This window comes from Octopus sinensis, linkage group LG1, assembly GCF_006345805.1.
Source record: "Octopus sinensis linkage group LG1, ASM634580v1, whole genome shotgun sequence".
Taxonomy (NCBI): Eukaryota; Metazoa; Mollusca; class Cephalopoda; order Octopoda; family Octopodidae; genus Octopus; species Octopus sinensis.
This window is the reverse complement of record NC_042997.1, coordinates 93,270,880-93,288,209: the sequence shown is the minus strand read 5'-3', so window position 1 is coordinate 93,288,209 and position 17,330 is coordinate 93,270,880. Positions and strand designations below refer to the sequence as shown.

General features: G+C 33.6%; 1 protein-coding gene across 2 annotated transcripts in view; it reads right to left on the bottom strand.

Moving 5' to 3' along the window:
- Positions 1-17,330, bottom strand: part of LOC115214454 — a 365,440-nt gene that overhangs the window by 254,428 nt on the left and 93,682 nt on the right. For both annotated transcript variants that reach the window (XM_029783667.2, XM_029783655.2), the window contains exons 2-4: positions 14,646-14,750; positions 4,622-4,715; positions 54-180 (exon numbers count right to left, since the gene is read on the bottom strand). In XM_029783667.2, the coding sequence (XP_029639527.1) occupies positions 54-180; positions 4,622-4,715; positions 14,646-14,711 (287 nt within the window). In that variant the 5' untranslated portion in view covers positions 14,712-14,750. The remainder of the gene's footprint in view (positions 1-53; positions 181-4,621; positions 4,716-14,645; positions 14,751-17,330) is intronic.

Genomic DNA, 17,330 nt, shown 5'->3' with positions numbered 1-17,330 from the left:
ATATATAACAACAAAAGCAATTAAAAATATTGCTGTAAGAAATATGCAATTACCTGTCTTCTGCAATATGAGCCTCCTTAAAAATATCTTTGGTTTCACATTGATTGTTAAGATTGCAAGCGAAATTTTGTATGAATGGTACCATGCCTGCACTGGGCATAGCACGTGTGGGATAATGGCCTGAAATCATTAAAAGAAGCATTTCTTTTATTACATTGCCAAAATGTATTAATATAATAATAAACAATGCCTAAAAAGATAATAGATTTATTTATGCTTATATCTTTATATCTTAAGATTAATTTCTATATCTATGTATGTGTGTATAAATGTTATTATTTTACAGGATTACACTGATTTCATACAATTTTTGGTTAATTATAGTTGAATAATCCTTAAAGCCTGCAAAGCTTATGAATGATGCCTCTGCCTTTCATTAATTCATAAAATATCTGTAGGTGTTTATATTTATATAAACATACATACATGCATACATACATACATACATACATACATACATACATACATACATACATACATACATACATACAGACAGACATACATGCATACATACAAGCACATTTGTGTATGTGTGTGTGTGTGTGTGTGCGCGTGTGTATAAATATACATACAAGAGTTAAGGAATAGAGATTCTATCTACTCTATTCCTTAACTCCTGTTTTTTATTTGCATACCTGGTTGCCTACCGTGAAATTAAAAAAAAAATTTTTTCAATTTATCATACTTTAGTAAGAAAAAATCCACAACCTTCTGTCTAAATAAACTGCTATTGTCCCTGAAAATTGTTTTTTTTATATTTTACAGATTGCTTGAAGCTAACGTTCTTCCTACACTTTGATCCTTGGATCTTTATATGTATATAATATAAACACACACACACATATATATGTATAAAACATATATATTTATATACTTATATGTATGTGTGTGGATATCTATGTGTATATATGTATATGCATATACATACGCATATATATATGTATATCATATATAATTATAATTAAGGGTATCTAAAAGATACCATCATGCTAGAGATAGCAGTCAAAACTTGACTCTAAAACCACATCAAATATTCATACAGCACCAGGAGAGAAGACAGAGACAAAATAAACTAGCAAAAACTTGAGAGAATTGGGTAAGTGAATGATATGTCTGTTATTATTCATTTGCTTATATATATATATATATATATATATATATATATATATATATATATATATATATATATATATATATATATTTTCATCACCATCATTATCATATGATATCCGTTTTTCATGCTGGCATAGGCTGGATGGTTTGACAGGAGTTGGCAAGCTGGAGAGCTGCATCAGGCTCTAGTCATCTGTTTTGTCCTGGTTTTTATGACTGGATACGCTTCCTTATAGCAACCACTTTACTGAGTACACTGGGTGCTTTTTACATGGCACCAGTATAGGTGCTCTTTATGTAGCACCAGCACAGCTGCTTTTTTATGTGACACCAATACCAGTAGGGTTGCCAAGTAACTTGCAAGACAAAGATCTCTTAGTTAAAAGGAGTGGAACATAGGGAAATGGCTATGTGCCAGGCAAAAGTATGATAGAGAGACAAATAATCATCTTACTATAGAGGAGAAAGAAGGATAAGGAAGGTGTGTGTAAGTGGGAAGGCATGACCAAAAAAGGACACGCATGCATGTGCATCTGGCCATGATTCCACTTAGCCTGATGTTTCTTCTCTAACACAGCAAATTGACTGAGTCTCAGTCAGTTGTCATTTTCTCTGTGTGGCTCAACAACCAAAGATCATATCTCACCACTTAATCCAATGTCATCCTAGGTCTGCTCCTTCCACATATTCCCTCCACAATTAGAAATTAACACTTCTTTATGCAGCTGTCCTCATCCATCCTCATCACATGGTCGTACCAACACAGTTTTCTCTCTTGTGCACTATATCTGATTTGTCTTATACACAATTTTTCTCTTAAAGCATTTACACTCTGTTGTACATGCACACTGACATTGCACATCCAACAAAGCATGCTCCTTTCGTTTCTTTCAAGCTTTTGCATGTCCTCTGCAGCCACAACCCGTGTTCCATTGCCTTGTAGCATGGCTGTATGTACACAGGCATCATACAATTTGCCTTTCACTGTGAGGAAGAGGCCCTTTGACACCAATAAAAGTAGTAGCTCTCTGAATTTTGCTCAGCCCATTCTTATTATAGCAACTACACTCTCAGAGTATCCTCCTCTTAGTCACCTAAACAACAGAAGCTATCTACTACCTCTAAGGATCTCCCCAGGCATTATAGGAAGTCTATTTCTTGTATGGTCTTAGTGTTTATTGTATGGTCTTAGTGTTTAAAGCCACACACAAAGATTACTTTCTTAAACATCCTGTGATTTTACTACATCTCTTATCTGTCCATAGCTTGCACTATGTTTATAATGATCAAATGTTTGTGTTCATATAAGCTAGATACCTCCATGAAATTGACACTGCCTATATAGGTGTGTTTGCATGCACACACCAAGTGTCAAAACAATCACAGAGCAATTTGAAATAAAGTGTTTTTCTTAAGAACATAATGGTCTGCCAATTCCAGGAATCAAACCCACGACCAACAATCATGAATGCAGCACCATAACCACTAGATCATGTACTACACTTTATGCTTTACTTTATTATATGTTTTATTCTCCTTCTTCTTATTATTTTTCTTAATTGCCCTCTGTCTGTATCTATAACTTAGCAACAGAATCTGTCCTTAGTCATTCCTACTTAAAGGCTTAAGCCTATGGTCATTAACATGCTGTATTAAATTTGAGTGAAACAGAGTTCATTTAACGAAATACTCCTTATTACATCACTTGATGTAATATAGTTAGAAGATGGATATAATATCCAGGCAGATATCGAATTGGTTCCTTCTGATGGTGCATTTTTGGGAAATCTTCCTTTAGCTCCCATCTGATGTTCAAGCTTATTTCTTGGCTGCTTAAAGTGTAAAGTACAATATTGATAATAAGGAGAATGAGGAGAATGAAGAATTTGAACATTCAAACTTTGTTTATTTCCAATTAGTTTATTCATATCAATAGTCTGACATGTTTTGATCACACCAACTATATATGTATGTATATATATATATATATATATATATATATATATATAATCATATCGAAGGGAAATGGAAATTAATAGAAATTTTCACTTCCAGTGGCCTAGCATGTAAAAATTCAGTCCAAAGACTATGCATTAGTCATAAAATACAGTGTACATTTAAACACATAAGGAATCCACTCATGGGATTCATCATACTAGAAAGAACAGCTAGGTTCTATAACCACAAAATGAGGGTTATAGAACGTAGCTGTTCTTTCTAGCATGAGGAATCCCACGAGTGGATTCCTTATGTGTTTAAATATACACTGTATTACACACACACACACACACACACACACACACACACACACACATACACACACATATAGTTAATCCAAACATGAACAAAAAGAAAACACAACAACGCAAGGACGTGGAACAAGTATAGTGTTATTGGATCCTCAGGAAAGGAAATAAAGAAGGAGAATTTAACGTTTTGAGTGGAGCTCTTTGTCAGAAACATAGAAAAAGGAAAAGTTCAAGGAAGGGAAGATGGGGAATGCATGTATGTATGCCTGTATATATATATTATTTAAAACAGTTTAATTTGGCTCCATGTGACATAAATTTTCATGCATTACCAAAAGGAAAAACTATAATTGCCATTAAATATGACTAAGGGTGTCTAAACACTTACATTGCTATATGTAAGAACTAAACTGCTCTAATGTTCTAATCAAAGCATCTCAGCAGAGTTGAGCTGTCCCTACTGATGAGGCTATGGTTAAAGCCCAAACTGACTGATCAGTGTAGGGAATTCTTAACCAGTGCTTTCAGGTAATTATGGTCCCTGCCTGCCTGATTGCATGCATGTATGTATGTATGTATGTATGTATGTATGAATGAATAAATGACAAGAAATATAACAGTCTTTTATGTGAAGAAACATTGAGCAGCTCAGTAAGTTAAAATAATGAATAGGAAGTTAGATACACAGGGACAGTTGCTGCATAAAAACTTCACCGTAAAGTAGGTGCTTGCACAGTATAAGTAATTAGGGGAGACATTTTAGTTAACTGTCACTTCTTAGATTATATTAATTCTGGCAATTTCTCATTTCAAGTTAGAGATCTAAAAATGATGAATGAAAGTTGCTATAATTTTCATAGAAAGTATCATCGTCATCATCATTCAACGTCCATTTTTCCATGGTGGCATGGGTTGGATGTCTTGACAGGAACTGGTAAGGCTAGGGGCTGCACCAGCTTCCATAGTCAATTCTGGTTTGGTTTCTATGGCTGGATACCCTTACCTTCAATTAAAACTGTAAAACTAAAAAAGATATTGTCACAGAATTTAAAGATGTTTGTAGTGCTAGGAACTTAATTGACAATAATTAGTCAAATTATCTTTAAATAAGTCCTGCATGATGTGCCATTGTTGTTTTCAAAATAATATGTTACTGTTATCAATGTCTAAAACAATTACAACATAATACATATACTCACATTTTCCCACTTTGAATGGTGGTATGCCAGATCGGATTATAGCCACAATGGTAAAAACAAAAATTGGCCATAGTATTTCAAGTAGCAGCAAAGACTGAAAGAGATAGAAACATATAATAAATAAGATATTTACAAAATATTAAAGTACTATTATTTTATTATTATTATTATTATTATTATTATTATTATTATTATTATTATTATCATTTTTATTATTGTTGTTGTTATTATTATTAATATTATCATCATCGTTATTATTATTATTAAAATGGTGTGAACTGGCCGAATATTTAGCACACAGGATGAAATGCTTAACAGTATTTTGCCTGTCTTTATGTTCTGAGTTCAAATTCCACGAAAGTTGACTTTGCCTTTCATCCTTTTGGGGTTGATAAATTAGATACCAGGGAAATATTAAGGTCGATGTAATCAACTATACCTCTCCCATCAAATTTCAGGCCTTGTGCCTATAGTAGAAAGGATTATTATTATTATCTGCCCGCACTCGTCCAGTGCCCGAGTATTGCTGACCTGTGGGTTTATGTCGAACAGCTACTGTCATGTATAGGACGGCTCTGGCTATCAGCTGTATCCATAGTGAAGATTTCCCCACCAACCTTCTTTAACCGGGAGGGTAAGTCAATTTTCCTTTGTCTAGTGGCTGTAGCAAAAGAGGTGGTATGGTGGATCCATTTGAAAGGGCTAAAATCAGACACTTTCCTCTTTGGCCTTCTCCTCCTTACCACCACCATCCATCATTATTACTGATGGCAGTGAGCTGGCAGAATCATTATTTTCCAGACAAAAGTACTTGGCAGCATTTTCTCCAATTTTGCGTTCTGGGTTGACTTGACCTTCCATATTTATGGGGTCAATAAAATAAGTACCAGCTAAGCACTGGGACTGATGTAATTAACTTACCCACTACCCTGAAATTGCTGGCCTTGTGCCAAAATTTGAAATCATCATCATGATTATTATTATGGTACTAAGTGGTTGTTGTTGTTGTTTAACCCCTGGGCATTTATGATTCAGCAGATAAGACCAATAGTATTTCAGTTTTGTTTCAGACTGTGTTTAGAATTATTGTATCCAAATTGTTTTTTCCCATCTGTTTTAAAGAGCAGAGAGTAATTTGGCTGTTATTTTTACTTGACTCAATGACTACCATTGTTGTTGTTGTTGGTGGTGGTGGTATTTATGTTTGCAGTGAGGAAGTTTTTGTAATGGTAGTAGTGTTGGTGTTGGAATTATGATTTCTCTAGAGTTCATTGCAAATACAGGTAAAGCTAGTTCATCATTCTTTTCCTTCATGGCAGAGATGATGCATATTCCTCACTGAATATACACCAACTCTTCTGGTAAACTGGATCTAACTTTTTCCACTGGATCAACTGAATTTTGTGTGGCAATCCAACAAAATATTTCTCAATCCTAAAATGCAATTACTGCTTACTGTGCATTATAGCATCTAAAGTAGCTATTTAGAGCCATGTAGATTTGGTAATTGAAAGACAAGTGTCTTGGTTATGGTTCTAATGTAGCATCTGTCACATCAAATATATCATTGATTCTTTTCTTGATTGTCAAGCACTATAAAATAATAAATTATGCTTGTTCTCTAATGCCACAACAAGTAAGTATATATGTACATATGACAAACTCTCCCACCAAAGATGATGTATGAGTGTTCAGTTTTTGCCAAACAACCTGCACAAATTATTTGTTTATAATGATCAAATGTATGTGCTGCTCATTAGCTCATTCCCTCCATCAGATCGACATTGCCTGTACAGGTGCACAGTGTACCAGGCATCAGGTGTTGAAGTGATCACAGAGTAATGCAAGGTGAAGTGTTTTGCTCAAGACTATAGTGCACCACTCAGTCTAGGAATTGAATTTATACAGCAAAAGAAACAGAGACAAGCTGTATCATTTTACCATCCAAAAGGGTTTTTAACCCAATATATCATCACTTCTAAATATACCATTAAAGTTATTTGTTTATATATTTCTTACTTTCTTGTTGGTAAGATCAGTGTCTATTTGATGGACACACGTCTTGAGATTACTTTAGTGTAATTGGTTTGCATTCCTGTAATGGGTTCAGAAGATACATGGTTCTAGTTCTGCATTTGGCCCCATTTATTTATTTCTTATTTCTTTCATCTAAGAGATTTTCAAAACAATTATTTATAGCTGTATACACTTTGAAATACACTATTAAAATGATTTATTTACAAGATATATGTCAGCAGTAAAGTTATTGTAAATCTCTGTAAAAGAAGTTGAGATCCCCACTGAAATAAGTCTTTGACTCAATTTTATTTCCTAGATATAGTTATTTCCCTTTACAAATATAGTTTTCTTAGGGAAAGGCAGGAAAATCATAACTTGTACTTCCACTCCTCCCAAAATTCTATGGTTGCATACTTATCTGGAGCAGTCAGGAGGAAACTGCTGCAGCATAAGCAAAAGTTGTTAAAGATGTTATAGCTACACTTATTTCTTAATTTCTTTGTCTTAAGAAAGCAAGATACATACATACATACATACATACATACATACTACATACATACATACATACATGCATACATACATACATACATACATGCATACATACACACACACACACACACATATATATTTATATATATATATATATATATATATATATATATATATTATATATATATATATATATAATATATATATATATATAATATATATATCATAGAGACAGGCAAGGCTGTATAGTTGGTAAAAAACTTCCTTTGCAACAATGTGTCTTGGGTTCAGTCTTATTGCATGGAATTTTGAACAAGTGTTTTCCACTATTGCTCTTAGCCATCCAAATTCTTGTGAGCGGATTTGATAGGCAGAAGCTGAAAGAAGCTCAATGTATATGTAATTTACATATGGAATTTATATAACGATACGGTTGTACATTGGGTAAATATGTTTGAAAGTTGTGGTTTCTTTGGTTTGTTTGTTCCCTAACAACATTCATTTTAGTGCTGTTGACACTGCCGGATTGAATGATACTGCTCAGGTGTTGAAACCATAATGATATCCGTGGGGCAGCTGATGATGGACGTATGTTGGATTGTTGCTATGGCTGTTTTTGTATATGTGTATTAGTATTAGTGGATTGTTGGTATGGCTGTAGAATAGTATTATAACATCCTTTTTGATATATATATATTTGTGTGTGTGTGTGTGTGTGTGTGTGTGTATATGTATGTATGTGTGTGTGTGTGTATGTATGTGTGTGTGTGTGTGTGTGTGTGTGTGTGTGTGTGTGTGTGTGTTTGTCTCCCAAGTGAAAGCACATAGCTTAGTGGTTAGGGTATTTGACTCACAATTGTAAAGTCATGAATTTGATTCCCAGTGATGTGTTGCATTCTTGGGCACTTTATTTCACATTGCTCCAGCCCACTCAATCAGCAAAAATGAGTTGTACCAATAATTCAAAGTACTGGCCTTGTCATATCCTGTGTCACACTGAATATATCTAAGAACTACATCTGTGGAGTGCTCAGCCACTTGCATTTTAATTTCATGAGCAAGCTGTTCCATTGTTTGGATCAACTGGAACACTCATTGCCAAAGTCAACAAAGTGCTAGTTATATTAAGTCTAATATCTAAGTTGGTAAAGGTGAGATTTGAACTCAGAAGGAAAAAAACAGTAAATAATTACACCTCTTTAAGGTTTCTGCCAGTATACAGCCCTCATCTGGTATGAGGAGGTGCTGAAAATTCCTAGCTTAAAGGGTATTGTAGAAGGTCTGGTTGGAGGCCCAACCTTTTGAGTTCTTTCACATGGCTTAGAAAAACTGAAGGACCACTGCAATAAGAGTTGAATCTGAGAGGGGAATATGTTGGATAGAATATGTCGGATAGAATCTGAATAGGGAATATATTGGATAAAATCATAATTAACTGATCCCTCTGTATTTTTTTAAACCAAAACCAGGAACTTTTCAGTACCCCTTCGTACATTACCAAACTCAAAAGATGAAAGAAATAGTTAATAGTAGTGGGATTTGAACTCAGATTACAAAGTGTTGGAATAAATAGTATAAGGCATCTTCTGTCTATTCACTAACTAAAATATATCCTTGCTTAAGACTCCTATATTCCCAAGAATGATACGATTGATGTTCTTAAACAACTGTAAGTCAATAACTGTAGAAAATTATGAGCAAGGTGTGGTTTTCCAAGGGATAATGACATAGAAGGAAATATTGTGAATATTATGTAACAGGAGCATTGAGTTAGCAGCAAAGAGAGCATTGGATTAAATGTTTTATAGTATGTAAACTTGTCTCTCTAAGCTTTTAACTTCAAATTTATCCAGGGTAAACTTTGTCTTTCCTTAAAAAGTACCAAAATTATAGTTGGCTTAATTCAATTGACTTCCTATTTCCTGCTAGTAAAAGTTGGTTTTGTAAAGAGAAACATCCATATTGTACCATGCTTAAAAGTTTTCTTGTGCACTTATTTATTAACCCTTATCTGTTCTCATCATTAACATCATATTTATTATTGGTTTACACCCAATTTTTCTGACTGCTAAGGACAAAGTGGATTAGAAAAAATCTGATTTTTGTGATCATCAATCCATTCTCAGTGAACAATATGCCAAAACTTTGGTGTGAAATTAAAAAAAGAAAGAAATAAAAACATGTAATAAACTGGGTACATAAACAATAATCTGGCTACAAATAATCTGTGACATGTCTGTCTAGACTGACAAAGTGAACCCTCCATATATAAGGATTGAGAATCTGTACTCTGTTAGACATTGTAGTCCCTTCTGATTAAAATATTGCTCTGAAAGAGGTGGAGTCACCATCAAAATATAAAGAACTTGAAGTAGAGGGAAGCAAGATGAGGGAAAACTGACACTGAAAGGAAAATGATAACACACTACTAATGATAATTGGAGCATTATGTACGATAAACTTGAACATGAACAAAAAATATAAAAGAAATATACCAGGTTTATAGTGTTACACACAATGTCAAAAAATCACCCTGCCAGGCACAGTTTATATTCTACTGAAGACAAAAATAGACCTCAGAACATAAAGCTGGAGAAAATGCCACTAAGCATTTTATGCAGCACGCCAACGATTCTGCCAGCTCTCTGCCTCAACTTGCCAATCAACAATGAAACCCAATATTTCTTAAGCTGAGATGGGGTAGTGTTCCCTTATGAGTATTGTGATCTCATAAGAGTAGTATGCTTTGAGGGGGAGTGTCAAGATGTTTCTCTTGAGTAAAATATTGAAACTAGGTACAATATTTATATTTTGAGCCTATTAAAAAACAGTCTTTGATGTATTTGATTAGTAAAATCTCATCAAGCACAAGGCAGCCATTAGCTACTTTTCAATTATTAAATGTTTTTGGTAAAATGATTTATTGAGTCTAAATGATTTCACATTTGTTTTATATTTAAAATCATAAATTTAACTAAATACTAATATATGCATTTGATCCATTAGCACTAGTAATAAAATTTATAATATCTTATTTAAAATTTAAATTGTAATATGTGTATTTTTCACAAGTAGATGTTACAAGAGAGATAGTCATTTCTTTAAAATATTTGGTGGGATTAGAACTTTGGATTTGAAATTAAGGAATTACAGGAAAAAAGATGCATAGAATTCACACATTTAATTTTTTTTTTCATGTTTTGGGTTACTTATTACAAAGTTATTAAATTTCTAGTTGGTTGTAATTATGTGTAGCACTATATCATTCCTTTCAGAAATTGTCAGTATGATATAACCTATGATTTATTAATAAAATATTTTCTCAAGAAAGGTATTTCATAACAGATGGAAAATAATTAGCCAGGAAGAAATTCATCGAATGTGCAAGGCCATCTTAACATTATCAGCCCCCTGGCAAATCAGTGCATTGGGACCTATAGTATTTATTTATCAACAACAAGCCACAGTATACTTACATCAGAATTAGGTCCCTTGACTTATGAAGTCCCCAGGCAAATCAATGAACTGAGCCCTGTAATATTTATTTATTGACAGCAAGCCACAACATACATAAACTAGAATTTGGTTCCCTGATCAGTGTGACCCCCACTCCCCGCCAGGCAACTGCCCAGTGTGTTTATGCCTCAAGATGTGGAAAGGGACTCTGAACCACAAAAGGCTGAGAGTCATTACATAACCCCACGCAATCACTAAGCAATATAATAACAAAATACTCTTATACGCTAGACATCCAATACAATAACAAACCCCATACACCATCAGCAGCTCACACAGATTATGTTCCACACAATTGTCATTTTATAATATAACATAACCTATAACCCACTTGCTATCAAGAGACTCCATGGCCACTTGTCCTGCAAGACTTAGCAGCCAAATATCCCTCAAATTATACTTTATCATCTTGAAAACATGCTGGAACACATGCTGGATAATGTAGTCTTAGATAGACATTACCAAGGCAAAAAGAGGACTTGGCTGAAAAGCCACTGATCCTAGGTCTGCTGATTCAGGGTTAAACAACAATATGACTCACCTACCACATGTTCAAAACCAGTGTTCTTCAAGATTGAGTATTTTGGTGGGATGAGGGGCATAGGTAAGTAACAAGTGAGTAAATCTTACCATAAAGTTTTTATAAAAATTCCTTTTAAATCAATCGATCAATCAGTCTGTCTGTCTGCCTGCCTGCCTACCTGCCTACCTGCCTGCCTGTGTGTTTATCTATCTATCTATCTATCTATCTATCTATCTATCTATCTATCTATCTATCTATCTATCTATCTATCTATCTATCTATCTATATATATATATATCTGTCTGTCTGTCTATATATAATATATAATATATATATAATATATATATATATATATATATATATAATATATATATATATATACGCGAGAAAGAAGCAACAAGAATGGATAGGTTTTTAGTACAATCGTTTCATACAAGGACAGGCTTTATTAAAAGTTGTAAAAATTACAGCATATAAACGTGTCCCGTACTCATCAGCTAAAATACATGTGAGTTCTCTAGACATCCTAGTGGTTGAGGCTATACTCATGAAGTAATGTAGATAATTAAGTAACACAAACAGATTTCCAAAGTTCATTAAATTTCTTTAAAGATGATGTACAGTCTTATCACAGAATTTTTAAAAAGTTCTAATAGCATCACAGAGAAGGTGACCTAATCCATAGAGCACATATGAAATTCCAGAGATATGATGAGGGATTACATACTCACAGAAGGCAAATTTATCCATTGTTAATCACAACGAGGTGGGTCTCAATTCCTGCTTATTAGCATTACAGAGAGGGTGAATTAATCCTTTGTATAGATGCACAATTTCCAATGGTGTAGATGTAAGTTTCCAGAGAAACGAAGAGGAATTTCATATTCACAGGCGATAAATTTATCAATGGCTGAACACAATGAGGTAGGTATCAGTTCTTGTTATATGATTAGGTATTTGCCTAATTATATATATATATATATATATATATATAATATATATATATATATATATATATATATAATATATAATATATATATATATACACACACATGCATATATGGGTACAGGACGTCAACAACTGTTCAAACAGCACGAAATATGTCAACAAACGAGTTAAATACGTAAACAACGAGAAAAATGGAAAACAGGATAAGTAAACACAAACAAATGACCCTTCATCAGTTGTTGGCTGTCTATCAACTCCTCATTTCGAGCATTCAACGGCAGTTTGAGTCTTCAAAGGCAGTTGCTCCCATAAATTCTAGCAACTGTCTTTGATGACTCATATTGTCGTTGAATGCTCGAAATGAGGAGTTGATAGACAGCCAACAACTGATGAAGGGTCATTTGTTTGTGTTTACTCGTCCTGTTTTCCATATTTCTCGTTGTTTACATACTTCATGTTGTTTGACCGGTTGGTAACGTCCTATACCCATATGTGCATGTATATATATATATATATATATATATATATATATATATATATATATATATAATATATATATATATATATATATATAATATATATATATATACATACATATATATACTATATATAATTTACTACTTATTATATATATATATGTAGATAGATAAATAGATTGATAGATAGATAAATAAATAGATAGATTAATAGATAGATATACAGATATGTGTGTTGATCTTTGTGTTGTCCCACAACTTGATAACTATTGTTGGTTTGTTTACATCCACGTAAGCTTGTGGTTTAGCAAAAGAAACTGATATAATAAATACCAGGCTTTAAAAAAGCATTCTGAGGTTGATTTATTCGAATACCCCCCCCCCACTCAAGACGGTGCCTCAGCATGCCCACATACCAATAACTGAAAGGAGTAAAAGATAAGAATTTAAAAAATGCCACCATCACTAAGTGTAACATCATATCCATGGACCAAAACTATGTCGAGTTGGGGATTGCATACTTAAACGAGATTTCATAATCACAATATTATAATTGAGTCATCTAGTTGTGTTTCTCTTATATCTATTGAGACCCATCTACAGGCTGAGCATGTTTATTGAGAGTAGCAACTGTTTGATAGTATATACAGTTGTTGTCATTTTAAATAGGCATAATGTCGTCTGCTTTTAGCAAGATTGAAGTCCCTTTTTTCATGTTCGATGTCAACATGTGACAAAATCGCTTTTTCTGGAACTGTGATGGATTCTCCCAACAAGGCATGTGTTAAAAGAGAATATTCAACATGATTAAAGATTCCTTTAAAAGAAAAAGTTTGGATGGTAACGGTAGGAAAGCTTTTGGTGGAATTCGAAAAAAATTTTGATTCTTTAAAATAGGGAAAGTAGCATGTTTAAGCCTGGATAATTATATTCATATTGAAATTTCTTGCACATGTTCATAAGCCATATTTTTGGTGATTACAGGAAAAGCACAAGGAATTAGACCGATTCTGAAAAATTTCTGTTTTAGACTGTTAGGTACAGTTTACTTCTACAGTTCTCCACCACAAAAGCCCATGGCTACAACAACAGAAACTCTTAGGAACAGCTGAAAACATGATGATGACGATGATGATGATGATGATGATGATTTTGTCTCTAAAATTATTAATACAGTTGCTATTTCGTTACCTACAAGCATATTGCCCAGAGTAGGCATACTCGCTCAAACCATGTTCCTCACTCCCACCCAATAATCAAATGAATTTACTGGACACAGCATGTCCTTCTCTGCATCCGTTTTCCCTCTCCAACCATCACCTCCTACTCTACCATTATTTTCTTCTCCTTTCCAAGTGAAACTTGAAAAATCAATGGGGGTTTGGCCAATATGAAACTCTTTATTCAGCCTTTTCTGTAGCTTCTGCTTCTCACCTTCTTTTACCATCACCACCAAAGAATTTTAGGGGAGGGTAATAATCAATACCATCGTCCGCAGTATTTGACTTGGACTTTATTTACCCCAAAGGGATGAGGGGCACGTCGACCTCAGTAGTTGAACTGAGATAACTGGTTCTGATTTAGGCACATGGCTAGTAATTTTGAGGGATGGGGTTAGTCTATTACATTGAGTCCAATATCTAACTTGTATCTTTTTTTTCGACTATCAGAGGGATGGAAGACAAAGTCTTAGTGGGATGAATTATAATTTAGGCACAAGGTCAGAACTTCTGAAGGTCGTGAGCTAGTTAATGAAAGAATAAGTTGACCTTTGTGCTTCGAACTCAAAACATAACAAGCCAGAAAAAGAAAACCGCAAGGTATTTCGTATAACGCTCTTACGGTTTTACTAAGCCATAAGAATTACTAACTTGGGCATAAGACCAAAATTTTAGTAGTAGAATTGAGTAACTTAAATCATCTTCAGTACTAGAATGGTATATAGTTAATCAAACCCGGAAAGAGGCAAAGCAAAATAGGTCGCAGTGGAATCTGAACTCAGAACATAAGCAGTACTTTAATAATGGGAACTGAATAAAGTGTGTGACTTACTGGTTGACGTCTTCTGAGCAAAATGTGCTTTTTCAATAGCGTAAAGAATTGGTACAATGGTTTCATACCGTGCACATAGAGAAACTGTTTCTACTCTCCACAAATCTGGAATATAAAAGAATAAAAATACAGGTCACTATCCGTAACGACAACAATTACGCAGAGAAAGTTATTGTTGTTGCTGATCATGTTGTTGATGATAATGGTGATGATTGTGGTGATGATGGTAACAATGATAGCAAGATTGATAGCAATAAAACACAATGAGGATGAACCCAAGAATCACACACTATATACACAACACCTGTAGTACGGATGTCAGCAATGAAGAAAGTATGCTATATAATTTGCCGAATGCACTCGTGCATCCAGACAACTTCAACAAAAATCAGACATCATTACATGATATGGATTGAATGATGATCTAAACGAAAGAACTCTGGACTCTAGCATACCTGTTACTTCTTAAATGAGGCTAATAATGACGGTTTTGACACCAAAACAATGCAGGCAAGGATTTCTTTCCGCTAGGTACAAGGTTCTTTTCATTTTTTTTTTTGTAAAGTGAGATAATGATATATATTTCTTTATTGCCCACAAGGGGCTAAAAAATGTTAAGATCTAATCATTCCCGGTGGGATTCGAACTCATGACCTCTGGATTAGAAGAGGTCCAGCGCGCTATCCACTGCGTTACAGGGACAAGGCATGTGGGATAATGATATAGTCTGGGCTTCAGTACAGATGGATCATTAAAAATTCTGCATTATACCTGAAATCAAACTTCATTGGTTCACTCATACTCACAAGACTCCTGGAAATTACATGTTTTACAAATGCTATTTCTCTTTTCATTCATGAATTTATAAATAAATCTTCATTAACATTATTTCGTAACGTAAACGATTTCTAATTATGCATTCGTTGTCATTTCATAGCTAAGGTTATTCAACACTTGAACTCATTTGGTGATAAGCAGAATCACGTCTATAATGTGATATTATTCTGGTGGTCTTGGCATGCGTGTGTTCGTGTGTTACACCCATAACCGAAGCACGGAATCGAAGACATAATCGAAATCGATAACTCACAGAAACAACTTAATGAAAATCTATTTAGGCACGAAAGTAGGAATAAGAAACTTTATAAAATGTGGAATTTCTCCATTTTAAATTAATCATTCAAAGAATTCAGATTATAGATTAATATTTTAAGAGTTACTTGTAAATTCAAGAATTAATTTTAATTCATCGTTAATTTTTTTGTTGTTATTGGAAGGATTTTAAGATTTGTTTTTATTATTTCATGGGTTACTAAGCTTGATAGGAAGCAGAGTCGGTACAGCATCGGATAAGATAACTTGCAAAATTTTTGGGCTCTTATTCAGTACAGAATGTAGTTTTCTATCATACTTTTGGTGTCAATAAAATAATTATCTGTCACCGGGGTCAATGGTGGCACTAGGAAATATTCTTCCTCAAATTTGTAACCATGAACCCATAATAAAAAAAAAAAACGTTTTTAAAAGTTAATTAGAACTAAATAATTTAAATTTTCTCTTTTTTTCAGACTGGTCTATTATAAAACATAAATAGACACAAAGAGAAAACAAAACAAAACAATGACACTGGTTAAGGATTATAAATAAAATATATTTATTGTAAAATATCAAAGAATATGTGGTTTAATTGCATCAAAGTCTGGTTTCTACGGTATTTTCATCAACAGAGACCGGTTAAAAAATTATCAACAGGGCAGACTATTTTCTCATATATATATATATATATATATATATATATACACACACACGCACATACATACATACTTACATATATATATATATAATATATATATATATATATATATATAATATATATATATATATATATATATATATATACACGTATGCATATGCATATGTATATACATACATGCATGCATACACACACATATATATTCACACAGACACAGACAGGCACACACACACTCACACAAACACACGCGCCTCTGTCATTTGTGAAGCACAACTGCCTTTTAGTGCTGCTACTACATAAATCTGAAGATTGCTCAAAGCATAAAAGTACTTGTTTTACTTGTGCTATTGTTAGATCTAAAATTGCAAAATCATAAGACATACAAAAATAAAATGTGAAAATAAGACTCTATTGGAATTTGATTGACTAATATATTTATCTATACACAGTTGTACAAACTTTGGGTCTATCTTTCTATCTGCTTCTGCTTCACACCTTCGTTTACCATCACTACCAAACAATTTTAGGGGAGGCTAATAATCAATACCATCGTCCGCAGTATTTGACTTGGACTTTATTTACCCCAAAGGGATGAGGGGCACGTCGACCTCAGTAGTTGAACTGAGATAACTGGTTCTGATTTAGGCACATGGCTAGTAATTTTGAGGGATGGGGTTAGTCTATTACATTGAGTCCAATATCTAACTTGTATCTTTTTTTTCGACTATCAGAGGGATGGAAGACAAAGTCTTAGTGGGATGAATTATAATTTAGGCACAAGGTCAGAACTTCTGAAGGTCGTGAGCTAGTTAATGAAAGAATAAGTTGACCTTTGTGCTTCGAACTCAAAACATAACAAGCCAGAAAAAAACCGCAAGGTATTTCGTATAATGCTCTTACGATTTTACTGGAAAAATTTAAAACAGAGTTAT